The 15392-nt window shown below is 43.2% G+C and overlaps 1 protein-coding gene across 1 annotated transcript; it reads right to left on the bottom strand.

Annotated features, from left to right (window-relative positions):
- Window positions 1-350: 350 nt before the first annotated feature.
- On the bottom strand, window positions 351-14966 carry TMX1 (thioredoxin related transmembrane protein 1). The gene is made up of 9 exons (XM_072116098.1): window positions 14772-14966; window positions 12217-12332; window positions 11690-11735; window positions 10142-10270; window positions 8047-8092; window positions 5985-6086; window positions 4636-4705; window positions 3184-3346; window positions 351-2167 (listed from the first exon to the last, which is right to left on the bottom strand). Exons 1-8 carry the CDS (start codon window positions 14900-14902, stop codon window positions 3213-3215), a joined length of 774 nt encoding a protein of 257 aa, XP_071972199.1. The 5' UTR covers window positions 14903-14966; the 3' UTR covers window positions 351-2167; window positions 3184-3212.
- Between the last annotated feature and the right edge of the window lie 426 nt (window positions 14967-15392).

Below are 15392 nucleotides of genomic sequence, written 5' to 3'. Positions count from 1 at the left end.
AGATAGCTCTAATCAAGCAATTCTCGATCTAATGGATCTAACCTTTAAAAGTAAGCAAGTGCACAAAATGCTCCAAAAAGCACAGAGGGTCATAGGAGTCACTTGTGGAAGTAAAAACCTGCCATCTAGTGGTGACATGGAAAATTACAACGTGCCATGTTTCTAGTTTTAAAAAGAAAGATTCACCTCAATTGGTTATTGAAGAAAGTCTGATGATATTTGCTGCTGCTACTTCTTTAACTGGGGGTTCTGCAGGTTTAGCGCCCACACTAGGCACAAGTAGAAGAGGTTTAGTCCTTTAAATAAGATATCCATTGGACTATTACTTTAATAAAGTAATCATGCACGTGTCACAAAAGCAAAACCCTGTTTATTAATAGCATCCAGCCAGTTACAAAAATACAAAATATATTTTCACATGGTCTATGTTACACAGTGCTGAGTTCTTTTTAACATCCATATACCCTGGAGAGAGGGCCATACATACACACAGCTCGAGGGCTCCATGTATAAGAACCTAAACAAAGATCTCCATATAAACCCATCACACTCAGGGGCAAGTAAGAAATGCAGGGATCTGACTGGTCTCAGGTCACCACATACCGTATGCCCTATATCAATAGGAGGAATGGACTTAATAAATAACACTCGGTGTATGTGACATCGTGTCAGACGTTTACCAGTATAATAATGTAGTACAAACCAAAAAACGATGTAATATACACAATACTATCAAGTAGTGGGTAAACCGTATTGTCCCTTATAGATTTCCCAGTTATATTAATTACAGGAGTCCTGTAATTAATATAATAAACTTGCTTGGAAAAGTTTTCACATTATTACCATCTCATGAGATTGTTTATGGAGGGAACAGTAGATTGAACCAGAACTAAATCTCAAATGATTGTATACAGGGGATGAGGTGCTACAAGAGGGGTGGGCAGGTTGTTGGGGACCCCTACAATTCCATTTTAACCAAAGCCCTTTACATTTTGTGTGCCACAAAGCAGTGGTTGAAGCCGGGTCTACAATACCATCTACTTGAAGCTGTATTGTATGGTGGATATTGATGGTGCATGGATTGGACATGTAATACTTGATAAGAAGAGAACCTGATTCTTGAACCTCAATATATACCTACAATGAAGCGCTATATGTAGTTAACTTCACTGATCAGCTGCCGTTGGCATATTGTAGCCATATACTATCAATGTCCATATTGTTCTAAAAAGGGCTTCCCAAATTAGCTCAGTGGCCAATAGGAAACCTCTACAGGCTTGAAATACTTATTTATAGTACTGATCTGGTTCTTTGTCCGAAAAGCAGCAGAGAAAAGATGCTGTGCTTAACCTATAACAAATACCCCTATAGATGCAGATGTCTGTCTCTTTAAAAGAATCAGCCTGCTTTACGGCAACACTACTATAGTAAACCTAAAAGTCTAAATTTTAAAGTCTAAACATTACATGGTAAAAGAAAGCAGTAGCATAGGGAATAGTAAAATGGGCCCAACAGCTTAAATAGCACCCAAATAATGAAGCAGGATTGTAAGATGGTGGCACAATGTCCCTGGATTCCCCTCGGCATCCAATAAAACATTGCAGCATGTATAGATCTCATATAATACGTCCTCGCTAAACATTATGGATTGTGAAGCCATTGGTGTAATGTGGACATCCAACATACAAGTGTCTCAGAAAAATGGTCCGAGACTACAACACCCAGCATACAGCTAGGTGCATCACTGATTAAACAGACTTAAGGTTCATTTCTACACGGACACCTGTTGTATGTATACCTTACATAGCTAATTGTTATAATAGCATTTTACTTTGCTGAAAGAACACAGAACGCTCAATGTGCTGTCAGTACAGACAAGACGTGATGTAGACAGGAGCCTCCAGGGCTTGTATATAGCTACAATGACACATACAACACACAGATACTGGAGTCTGACAATCTCTTCTGGAAGCCTCTGCCATGTATCAGTCAGTAGGTCCAGTCTCATCAGGAAGACACAGGAAGAAGGCGGCATATCTCTGCCAGGAGTGAAGACTATCAACGGGGGGGTCGGTCTGAGAACTGGAGCAGACGTCTCGTCTATGGGAATGAAACGCGCCGCAGCTGCTGTTCTACTGCCAGGTTCAAGGGACTTGTCCTTTACTAACTGCAAACAGAAAACAACAGCTCAACTTAGAAATGTCTAAAGTAACTAATAATGAGATACTACTAAGTTTACTATTATTATTCTTCACTGAGGAAAGAAGCTTCTCTGTGGGGCACATGTATCATAAGTCTGGCTTTCTCCGTCTTTTTTGTTGGGACTTTTTTTTTTTTAAAGTCCCAACTTTCACAACTGGATTCGGGTGATAGCTAACAAAACACTGCAGAAAACTAGACAATGGTGAACTTTGAAGGGAGACTGTTTTAGCACAAGTACCACAAAAAGTCTCAAAAAAAAGTCTCGCCAAAATCTTTGATACATGTTTCCCAGTGTCTTGTTTCTGCCTCAATCATTTCAACCATGATTCACACTTTCCATAAGTAGAGAAAAATTCCCTTAATGATTCTGCTCTCTAAGGAGATTGATGTATCGAGTGACTGTAAATAGTCATTAGACATGTTATCAGGTTACTTTATTTCTCAGTGTATACAGAAACCTGATTTACACATACTGCTTAAAAAATTCCACCATGTGGAATCTCATGGTAGATTCCTCCTGCCCATCTCTGCCCGAATATGTAATTTAATAATCCTGGAAGCTAACCTGTTAAAAACTTTATTTTGGTAATATGTAAATTAACTGCAGAGGCTACTGGGGCGTGGAGTGGCCTTAGCTCCCAGTGCCCGACCAGGCTAGTACACACCCCAGTAGCCTCTGCAGTTAATTTACATATTACTAAAATAAAATTTTTAACAAGAATGGTCAAGCTCTAGGTCTCACCACATCCTGACCAGCAAATTATAGAGCAGGTCCTATTCCTTCCCGGATTTGCATTGCTGCTGTCCAGCTCCTATGGAGATGACAGTGATGAGGAGTGCTCATCCCTTCCATCGCCAACAGGCTGCAAACTTCCCCCAGTTTGTAGCCCATATTAAGCACATGACCATTTACACTTTGCCGGATACATTGCCTAATACAATGTAGAAACTAAAAATGTTATTTCAGTTCTGAAGAGTTACCTGTTACAAATGACAATCAAAACTAGGAATTAGGATTTTCCAAGTCGTTTTCGTAGGTTTTCCTTTGAGCGATCGCCCCCTGCAGCCTCCCCATCCTCCTCTTGATCCTCCTCCTCCTCTTCCATTTCTTTAAGTAGTCTTGCTGCTTCAGGAGAAAGATTTTCTGAAATAACAGAAGTTGCAGAACTCAGTGAGCTCCCGCATAGCCAGAGCCCGGTTATGGATCCCCGAAAACACAGACCAAGTTTCTCAAAATGAACAAGGCCATAAGAAGTGAATGTTTTAGGTGCTGGATGCATTTAATTTAATGATGTCCAGTGATGGAGATAGGTCACAATGATGTTGTGTGGCAATCCGCCCTTGAAGACTGTGGACCTTTGAATAAACCTTGCATGACCGCAAGTATATACTTAGAATAAACTGTTTCTGGACATACAGTAATTGCCTGGATTTGCCTCACTAATGTGCACAGTGCACCAAACTAATGGAGACTGGCACACAGTCTTCAATTATATGGTGCAACCTGCACGTGCCGAATGCACATAAACTGAATGCAATAGGTTTTTTCTGGTGCACCAAGTTTAACGACCATCCACTACAATTATGGTCGACTTGTTGACAAACATGGTCGCCGGTACGAATGCACACCGGAACACCACTTTAGGTGTTAAGTATTGTGCCGTGGCTGAAACATTGTAGATATGTGAAAACTACGCTAGAATACTGGCGCAGAGATATTTATAAATGTGGGCCAATGTAACTTGTGCTCTTCATTTTCCAGCAGGCAATTGTATCAGGAAGGGAGAGAACATTATGGAAAAAAGTAAGTAGACAATGAATCACTTTGCTCTCAAATATAACAAAGATTCTTAAATGCACTTTCATCACTGCAAATTTTTCTGAAAAATCAGGGGCCGTTTAAAATGCATCTAACATTTCAGCAAACTTTGCAGGAATAAGTAAGAATCTTGTTCTAACAAGATGGAATTCCCCACAAAAAAATAAGAATGGGAGGCAGATTAGTTGGGGAGCTCTTATAAGTTGCTCTTAAGTTATTAGAGTTTGCTTCTAAGGGATGACAGCACTGTATTAGATTATTTCCCGAGCTCCAATTGCTTCTCATTTGTACCGTATTTAGGACTATAAGGCGCACAAAAAAATCCTTTGTTTTTCTCAGAAATCAAAGGTGCACCTTATAGTCCAGTGCGCCTTATATATGAACCATACTTACAGACAACACTCCTTGAACTGTGCACAGGTCTGCCACCTGCTGGTCATTCATCCTTATAATCAAGTGCGCCTTATATATGAACCTAGATATTTTAGAAAGCATTTATTGATGTAGCGCCTTATAATCCGATGCGTTTTATAATCCGGGGCGTTTTATAATCTGAAAAATACGGTACTAGACCTGAGGTCTCCTGGAGCTACTGATGCATCATAAGCACTTACTAGGATAGGCGAATCCTTGAGGCCGTTGTCTTTTTGTTGGACACAGATAATCTGCAATGAATACCAGCACCTGCAGAAAAAAACAGATTAATAATCTATTCAGGCTGTCAGATAAGCCCTTTCCCTTCTAGTAACCCTATTGCATGATTTCTTATGAGTAAACACAGTGTGCGGAAAACTGCAGTAAAACCAGGCCCCTCGGTAACTGGAAAATGTGGGGGATATTTATCAGGACTTCTATGACACTTTTCTGGCATACAAAGCTTGAAATTATTGCAATTTGTGGTTGTACTGCCAGGAATTGCAATTATTCCCCCCTTACACCATCTCCAAGCCAAGTGGGCATGGAGGAGTGTGAAGAAGGGTGTACCTAGTGGTGAAGTGGACCGATGCAGCATGTTCCTACCCCCACTCCTTCGCCCTAGCTAAAGCCTGAACAAATTCACACCCGAAAGGTGCAGGTTAAACGTTGGGAACATCATACAATGGAGCACATAGCTGAATTCCCCCTAGGGCAGTGATGGCGAACCTTTTATAGGTCGAGAGCCCAAATTGCAACCCAAAACCTGCACATTTTTTGTAAAGTGCCAATACAGCAATTCAAGCAGCAACTTATTGCAATCTTCTTGCTCAGTGCTGTACCACAGCTTTCAATGGGCCAGAGGGCATCAATATCTTTGTCAGAACGAGAGGATATTTGGATTGCAATTGGAGCTTCCGTGGACAGACCCCCGGAACAGGAAGATTCAGGGGTCGGACACAAGGAGCTCCAATGATAACATGACCCTATCCCCACCTCCTCTCTTCCTGCAGTCTTAGGTAGACCGGGATGCTTCATAGACTGCAGGAGATTCCCTGTCTGGCGAACTCTACCATGGGACAACAGCCTGAGTGCCCACTGAGAGGGCTCTGAGTGCCACCTCTGGAACCCGTGCCATAGGTTCGCCGCCACTGTCCTAGGGGATCCTGTGTAGGGATATTTTGGACCCGAGTGTTAAGGACCTGCAGCTAGATATGCCACTTGTGCAGCAGGAGCACCCTATAGAAGAAGTGTCATAATTTCTCTCATATTTATGGCTCAACCAATATTTCTCATATTTAAATACAAGAACCCACCATATGCATATGGTAGCATTGTCAAATATTACATTTTAGCAGGATGTGAGTGTTAAGGATAAGAAGGTTACAGGGGTCAGACCACTTCCATGCCTAAGGATAAGCCATTAATAATCATTTCTTGTGCAACCCCTTTAATATGTGAACCTGCTATGAAGCTAAGAATATTTACTAACAAATAAAAATACTTACTAACAGGTAAAATACTTCTACTAAACAGATGAACAACTTACCAGCCCCAACATCAGACCGAGAAACAGGGTCATTAATCCAAATACGATGTAAGACCCCCATACAGGAAGGCCAATGTCTTCCACAAAATAGTTGTGACAGTACTGGAAAGAAATACTCAGTTAGAACATGTAGAGTCTCATAAAGGCTTCATCATAGCAGTCTCTTCTGTATTAATAACGCCCAATCCTAAAAAAGACTGCTACTGATACATGCTCTACTTATATTATTCTGTTTTTAACAACTCTGATTTCAGTTTGCTTTGCTTATAACTGGAGGCTGAAAATGAATATACTGGACCAATCTTATAGATGAAGGTTTACAACCTGGACTGGAGACCGATACATTAAAGGACATCTACCACCACATTTAGGGGTGGTAGACTTTTCCCAAATGCTTGCTCGTTACCTTAAAGAGTATCTGTCAAACCCCCCCCCCCAAAAGACCCCCACCAAATATGTCCCCCATAATCCTCCCCCAGCCCTATTCTAGCAATGACAATTTTTTTTTTTTTAATTTCAGTTGGCAAGCTGTTGGCATGAATACGACTGCCAGGGGACAAGATACGGGGATCCATAACAACTAACTTGCCAACCTAAATGTTTTTTAAACAATGTCATTGGTAGAATAGTATTTAGAGAGGGTGGTGTGATCGAATGGCGCACTTTTTATTGACGGTCTACAAGTCACAACGTGTTTCGGGCGCAAGGACCCCTTTATCAAGTGAAAAAGACTGGATGGCTAACCTAGGATACATAGATCGCTCAATCAATTGCTTATATAGCTAGTAATGTGTCCCAAAGGAAACAATACTAATAAAATGGTTATTACCTGATGCCACAGGTAATGGATGAACTCTGAGGGCATTGGTAGAATAGGGCTGGGGGAGGATTATGGGTTACATATTTGGTGGGGGTCTTTTGGGGGAGGGGGGACTCCTGCTGGCATGCTCCGGGCCATCTTCATCATGAAATATCGACTTATGCAGACGAGCCGGAGGCGCTCGCTGACCGGCTAGCCGAGCGCCTCCTGGCTCAGTCGGAATCTAACTTATTCACGCCCCCTTCTGTTTGCCTTCCCCCATGTAGGCTGGCCGCAAGTGCTGCAGATGTATAAGTCGATATTTCATTATAGAAGACGGCCCGGAGCATGCCAGCAGGAGTCCCCCATCACCACTAAGGTAACGAGAATCCGTTTGGGGACAGTCTACCACCGCTACAAGTGGTGGTAGATGTCCTTTAAAGAGGACCTTTCACCACCCCAGACTTCCCAAACTGAACATACCATAAAGCAGGCTCTAGCATCCTGATTCTGGGGCACTTGGAATTTTCCTTCTAGCCCCCTCTGTTCCAGAGATATGACCCCCTGGATCTGACGATTCTGAGGTCTGTATGGTCAGAAAGGAGGAGCTGCAGCACGGGTGGGGGTGTGTGAGTATGCTAAAATCTTCTGACAACATCCAATCAGCATCGGATGGTGTCAGATGAGAGACTCCTTTGTATTGGGGTGAGCGCGCGCCGAGCAGCGGCTGCACGCTCCCGGCATCATGTGTCTGCAGTGCGCACAGCTGCTTGTCCCTGGCAGCACACGGAACACAGCGTGATCTTGCGATATCACGCCGTTTTCCAATCTAAAAGCGCACCCGGCACTGCAGACACATGATGCCGGGAGCGCAGCCGCTGCTCGGCGCGCGCTCACCCCAATACAAAGGAGTCTCTTATCTGACACCATCCGACGCTGATTGGATGGTGTCAGAAGATTTTAGCATACTCAACCCCCCCACCCGTGCTGCAGCTCCTCCTTTCTGACCATACAGACCTCAGAATCGTCAGATCCCGGGGGTCATATCTCTGGAACGGAGGGGGCTAGAAGGAAAATTCCAAGTGCCCCAGAATCAGGATGCTATAGCCTGCTCTATGGTATGTTTAGTTTGGGAAGTCTGGGGTGGTGAAAGGTCCTCTTTAATGTAACCTCTCAGGACAGGACAGAGGTTTAAGCATCTGTTGTCTTTAGCTCATAGTACCAGGTGTTCAAAATATTAAAAGAAAAACTGAATATACGTACCCGAATCCAGACTGACAGCTGGAACAATGTAGACATGCCGCTCATTCTACAGGGAAGCACAAGATGGGATATGTTATATTGTGTATATTGTCCAGCTGAAACATAGCGGCATAATGAAATGCTGAGATTGGTGGTGGTGTCACACCAGGCACTCCTCACTATAGGCTGTAACAGAATCGTGAGCGGACTTCTCCGTCCAATGTGTAGTGGTTGTGCAGTACGGCTTTCATTCCCTTCCATATGAACAGACAATAGACCTGTAGAAGAGCTACAGAACGGACAAACACATCTACTTCCATCAGCTTTGAAGTGGGGGTATATGTGGCTGCACCCCTACCAATCTCATATGGTCACATATCCAATGCAAAAGTCACTTTTATGTTGGGCATAAAAAAAAACCTTTAACTCCTTCAGGACTCTGTCCTTTTAGTTTTTAATTTCCATAACTTTTTTCTGATTACAGATATGTGAGGTTTTGGTATCTACAGGATGAATAGTACTTTTTAGTAGTGCAATTCAATATTCCATATAATGTACTGGAAAGCTTTAAAAAAAAAAGTAAAAAAAAAAAAAAAAACATTTGCAGCAGACTGCATTTTTACTGCTTTCATTGTGCCGTCCAAATGACACCTCCCTTTTATTTACTTTTATTAAGTTTTATAAAGTTGTAGTAGATTTTAAATAAATAAATAATATCTTTTGTGCAAAAAATAAAAAAAAATTGACATTTTGTAAAATTTTACATTTCAGAGAATGGACCTGTGTGATCAGCCATCCAAGATGGTGGCCCCCAACTGGCAGGAATTAACAGCTTAAGGCTGGATTCACACGACCGGTGCCCGCCGTACCGTAGCACGGTACGCACACAGCAGCGCGCGGGGAGAGGAGGAGGGGGAGAGCGCTGCTCACCCCCGCCCCTCTCCATAGGGATATATGGCGCACGGCGCCTTTTGCCCTGAAAAAATAGGACAGGTCCTATTTTTTCATGGGGTACGGAGCCGCACGTGTGCGGCACCGTACCGCTCCCGTAGGGTGCCACGTGCCCATTGCCGTCTATGGGGGACGTATATACGTTCCCCTTGCGGTCGTGTGAATGCAGCCTAACTGTTGCAATCAGTCCTAGCGCCAACTGTGGCAGGAATTATGCAGTGGACAACAACCTCTGAAGCACCAAGACGTTATAGTAGATCATGGCGAGTGAAGGTGTTACGTTTTTAAGTTGGTGATGAGAGGGATTGGCGACTCATTTGGAAATAAAGCGACAACAAACAGAGAAATTCAAAGGTAGAAAACAAATAAAATAATAAAATACAGATTTGACAACTTGCATGAGTTTATGGATTACTTTCACAGCGAGTTAAGCAAAGTAAAGCCCAATAGTAAATGAGAAAGCAAGCGCTTCTTTTAGTGATCTATGAGAAAATAGATCCTACCAATAAAAGCTTAAAACATGTCAATAACACATAAAAAGTTTCAGAAAATTACAGGTATATTTTATATGGTTTGGTTTTAGTTCAGAATAAAAAAGACTGACCCTGGACAAAATCCATTAAAGGGAACCTGTCATCAGAAATTGACCTAATAAACCACTACCAGTATGTTGAAAAGCAGCCAAACGCCTTCTTTATCATGCATCTTTCATGACCCAGTGTGGTGGGATCATTAAGAAAATCTACTTTGAAGCGAGATGTAAATTGGTTGTATAAAGTCAAGGAGGCGGAGATTTAACCACTGAAGTCTAGCTCTCTCTTCATCAGAAAGCCCCCATCACTATAATTGATGCCCCTGCATCAATAAACATCCTTAATCAGGTCTCCTGAAGTCCGATGCATGAGGTCAGTCACAGAGAAGAAGGATTTGTGCTTCCCATTTTGACTTCAGTGTTGAACTCTCCTCCTCCTTGACTTTATACAACCAATTGTATTGGATGATGCCATTAGACTGTGCCATGAAAGAAACAGTAACTAGAAGGTATTGGACTGCTTGACAATATTATGGTAGTGGGTTATTAGGTCAATTGCTGATGACAGGTTCCCTTTAAGGTTTGCACTGCACTGCACCCCCCCCCCTACACAAGAGACTTCTATCTACTTACAACAGTGAATCTGGGCTAAACCATGAGGACACCGGTTCTATCGACTCCCATTCCTTTTCATTGACAAAGTTGATGAAGTCCTTGTGCGTCCTGGACCCTTGGTACTTCCGAAAAATGCCATCTTTACAACTACATAAAACAGACAGAAAGTAAGAAATGGTTATAAACCTCAGCTTAGCTACTTAGGGTCCAATAGTAACTCCTGTCTCCGGACCCTGTGGAGGATTTTCTTATGTCAGAACCAACCCCCAGCATCAGAGGAAATGGCTGGACGGCATGATACGCTGCTCTAGGGATGCATCAACATCTGCATATAGCTGAGGAGCCCCCCTTTAAGCAGAGGCCCTGTATTTACATACATTTATATGTGCCCTTTACTTCCAGGACTATTTGTGCTTCCAGCTTCATTTGTAAATTGATATATCAACCTTGGAGGATACTGCAGAACTTGCCAAACAGGTCTGACCTTTCCATTGAATGAAATACTACTGATCCTGAAGAGACTGGCACAGCGGGCACACTGCCAGGGCCTGGAGACACTGAACAGGAACAATAATGTTTACAGAGAGATTATCCTCTGTTAGGAAGATGATACCAACATTCACTGCCACAATGACTGTATACAGGAAGCCTACAACATAGTAGTATATATGTATCGAGTCATCCTCCTCAATGACTGTATACAGGAAGCCTACAACATAGTAGTATATATGTATCAAGTCATCCTCCTCAATGGCTGTATACAGGAATCCTACAACACCCCCCTCTAGTAGTATACAGGTGGTCACCTAATTAAGGACACCCGACTTACAGACAATCCCTAGTTAAAGACGGACCCCTCTGCCCCCTGTGACCTCTGGTGAAGCTCTCTGGATGCTGTGATATAGTCACAGACTGCAATGATCAGCTGTAAGGTGTCTGTAATGAAGCTTTAATAATAATCCTTGGTCCCATTACAGATAAAAAATTTTAAACTCTGATTTCTGGGAGAGCAATGACAACTGCACCCTCCCTGAAGAACAACTGTGCGTCCGAGAGAGTGGACATAGCAGAGCTGCGAGCGTCTGAGTGAGTGGACGTGGCAGAGTTGTATGTGTTTGTGTGTGACTAAAAGGGAATTTTGATTTGGCGTCAAACATATTTTTCCTTTTTTTTTTTGACTAAATCTGGGGTGCGCCTTGTGTTCCGAAAAATAGGTCATTATGTTAATCGACTTATGTTTTTGTCCCATTACAGGATACCACATACAATTATTTACTACCATTGCAGTGAAGTAATGCTGATGGTAAAGGAGAAGAAACCCCTGTCTTTTCTAAACCCCTTAGCAGGACTAGGCGATTTTAGAGATTTTTGGGTTAAACAAAAAGACAATTCTCAGTCTTCCTATGAATGCCCTCATCTCTCTAGAGTCAGGGAGTAGGAGCACTCCTTATGCAGAGATTTTAATATATTTAAGAGTGTAATACGTATTGCTGGACCATACATCTAACACACCAGGTGTACGTTCAGCCTCTATGTCACCGAGCCTATCTGGACGCTGGTACTCACTGATATATGGTTGGCAGTGCAGTGATGATAAAACGACCACTCAGACCTGTGAAGACAAAAAAAAATAAAAGAAATAAAAACCTTTCCATGCAGGATGAAATTACTGTACAGAAAGGGGTGTATTACACAACTCCCCAAAGCCACGCTGCTTCCTTCCTGATGGGGAATGTCACAAGTTCTGGCAAACTGAAGATAATAAAAAGTAAGAGACCTTCCACGCTGCATGACTCTTGTATGTGCACCCATAGCTTCCTAGGGCATCTATGTTTTTTTACTTATACAGGCATGAACCTTATACCACATATCTAATACTGTGAACCCCATATACCACAACATGGAAGATGACGGAAGAGGATTCCTAATAACTCTTTTTACCACTCGGACAATCCATTTTCATACTGATCGGTTGGGTCAGGTTAGTCCAAAAGAGCAGCAGCGGATACTCCCAGAGGCCCAGGTCTGGCGAATGTATGAGTACACAATCTGTACGGGAAGCAGAGAAAGATGTCTTGTTACAATGTCATTACCTGGCTGTGCCGTGACGTCCACTTTGGCGATGTTCACATTGAGATCATCTCCCCATTCTGCAAACTCCTTCCATTCCGGCTGCAGCTTCTGACAAGCAGGACACCAGGGGGCATAGCTGCAGGGCAATACCACTCTTAGTAAAGGAAGCTACAGGTCCTGAGCGATGAGTTATGACCATTCTAATACAAATATTCATCATTAGCTACATTTCTGCTTCTCAGTACATTTAAACAGACCTAATCCTTTGCACATCCTAGTAAATCCACCATCAAAACATGATAAACTTTATTATCCACGACCACCTTCTTTCCTAAAATCAACTTTTACATTCATGCTAATAAGCCAGAAGGGCTCTGGGGGCGTTGCCACTGCCCCTCAGTGCTGCAGATTCACAGGTTCTTACCATGAGCAGAATATATCTCACCTTCCCCCCTGCTCTTTCCCTCCTCCCTCTGCCTGTGTAATCTAGCAGGAGGAAGTGCAATGGGAGGGGAGACCTGCTTGGCTCATTGTAACAGCCCTGGAGGCTCATTAGAAGGAGGTCATGGATTACAAATATAAGAAGGTTACCACAGGCACGGTGCCTGGATCTATGAGTAAGGGTCCCTGGTTTATCATTCTTGATTTTCAAGATTACCTTTAAAGCCAGATTCTCCATTGTGTCTATACATTATAGTAACCCTAGGTGTGTACACCGGAGCAGGGCGGGCACCCATGGATGACACATGCTGCATTCCAGCTATAAACCTGTCAGTGGTTGTCAGGGAAATGCTGCAATCATGTGATTTGTAAAGCGCTGCAAGATTTGATGGTACTATATAAATAAAGATTATTATTATCATCACGGGTTAAGGAAAATTGTGCACATTCGGTAGCTATGATCTAGCTTGATTTATAATCACACCTAGTCACAAGATATACACAAGACATGCATAAGTGTGTCAATAACCCATAGACTTATGACTTGTTTAGCACGTTAGAGGCAGTTTATACAGAGGGGATATACAGCTCTGCATGTCTCCACTATTCAGACAAATTGGGTCAAATGTATCCACGGTTCAGATGAGATGTGTCGCCATGATCTGGATACTGAGCACTTGCAGACCTATCTCATAGGACCCACAGCAACTCTCCACCCAGATTTCTCTGCAGAGCAGGGGTGCACTGAATACGTTTGGTAGGTCCATGTGGACCCATCCTATACAACCCACAAATACTTTCATCTGGGTTTCTCCGCGATGGGGCGACCCTAACCCCAGCTGTATACAGTCTGGAGGTTTAGTCCCAAACCAGCTGACAGGTTCCCGTTAATTTTGGATATTTTGGGCACCTTTTCTTACCCGGTCCCTGCACGATCCCCCATTCGGAATTTCCGACGAGGATGAACTCTGCCGCAATTCACTAAGGCTACATTCACACGGACGTATAAAAACGGCCATATACGTACCGTTTTTTTACGGGTTACATACGGCCACATTCATTTCAATGGACAATACGTCCAACCATTTATATTGCCGTTTTTGACACTGGAGTGTACGTACCGTATACTGGCCGTATAAAAATATAGAGCATGTCCTATTTTCTCCCGTATTTCAGTTCTGTATGCCCTTAAAGTCTATGGGCATGTAGAAAATATGGGTTAAATACGTGCTGCATACGGATGAAAAACGTCACGTATATACGGGCTCATACGGCCCGTAAATACAGGACTGGAGAAATCATACGGTCGTGTGAATGTAGCCTTAGATTGTGCACCCGTTATCCTGCAGGTGTCGCTTCCCCGCCAGAGTTCACCTTCTTCCCAGCGCTTGTAAGTGCATGGCTTGCGACACAATTTAAAAGTTAAATCCCGCGCTTGAATCCGAATCAGTCGGATCGTCCCATGGGCCGTCCCCCAATTTGTGTCGCATGAAAGCCGGTGCGATTGCACCAGAATCCTCTTACAAATGGAAATATCCAACGAAAGTGCGGCGCAGGACCCTTAGTAAATGAGCCCCTTTGTCTTTTTCTTCTGTCTTGCTTTTTGCAATAGAAAACAAGACAAAGAAATGGGCAAAAGTTTATCATCTATTAATATGAAAACAAACACGATAATAACAAGGCAAACAGATGCCACATGGATTTGTATTTTGACATGTACAACATGATGTATAGCGGCTATAGCAACAGGGTTCATATGAATCTAGGGCTGCGAGACTGAAGAGGTATGAGAGCTACAGCTATTGAAGAACTACAAGTACCAGCATGAGTCACGTACAGTCTCCTACTGCTGTAGGACTACAAGTACCAGCACACCTAGAGCTCCACTTCCGCAGCACAAGACATGTACAGTCTCCTCCTGCTATAGGACTACAAGTACCAGCACACCTAGAGCTCCACTTCCGCAGCACAAGACATGTACAGTCTCCTGCTGCTGTAGGACTACAAATACCAGCACACCTAGAGCTCCACTTCCGCAGCACAAGACATGTACAGTCTCCTCCTGCTGTAGGACTACAAGTAGCAGACATGTTGTAGTGCCACATCACATGATCACTCCCACAGTGACACTTACAATTTGATCATCCATTCCCCCTGCAGGATGTCCCTCCAGCTGTCGTCAGTGATGTCTATCACGTCCCCTTTCTTAGCCAGCACAGCCGGGAGGAGGGCGAGCAGGAAGCAGTGGACGATGTACAGCGCCATGACACCACCGGCCCCTGGAGCTCACACTGTAAGTGGAAAGTGCAGGGAGGAAGCAGACAGCTCAGGGGGAGGAGCGTACGGCTATTACACACCGCCCATTCCCACCATGTTACGGCTGGCAGGTGCTCAAGAACCAGTATGTCGTCCGGTCAGCGCCATCTTGTGGCTGGCCGATTCACTGAACCGCCTCTTCTTTAGAGAGCAGAGAGAGGAAAGAGAAATGTTCTTTATTTTTAAATTATATGTAGGTGACTTTTTTTTCTCTTAACCTGCTTATACTTCAGATAAAGTGAAATAAATTAAAAAATTACAGGGACATGTAAAGGAAATGTGTAAGTCCCCTTCCACAACAAATATGCTGCATTATACAATATGAATTCTATATGGTGATATAAAGCAGTGATTTTCAACCTTTTTTGAGCCGCGGCACACTTTTTATACTTAGAAAATCCTGGGGCACACCAACAACCAAAATAGCACAAAATGACAC

This window comes from Engystomops pustulosus, chromosome 7 (genome assembly GCF_040894005.1).
Source record: "Engystomops pustulosus chromosome 7, aEngPut4.maternal, whole genome shotgun sequence".
Classification (NCBI taxonomy): domain Eukaryota; kingdom Metazoa; phylum Chordata; class Amphibia; order Anura; family Leptodactylidae; genus Engystomops; species Engystomops pustulosus.
This window is presented reverse-complemented; position numbering and strand designations above follow the sequence as displayed.

Bases quoted from the DNA above. Each gene is read 5' to 3' on its own strand.
- TMX1 (XM_072116098.1), bottom strand. From the start codon at position 14,902: ATGGCGCTGTACATCGTCCACTGCTTCCTGCTCGCCCTCCTCCCGGCT. The intron at 12,333-14,771 runs GTAAGTGTCACT...ATTGCCCTGCAG, and splicing joins GGGGAATGGATGATCAAATT to CTATGCCCCCTGGTGTCCTG. The intron at 6,087-8,046 runs GTACGTATATTC...ATTTCTTTCCAG, and splicing joins AGCTGTCAGTCTGGATTCGG to TACTGTCACAACTATTTTGT.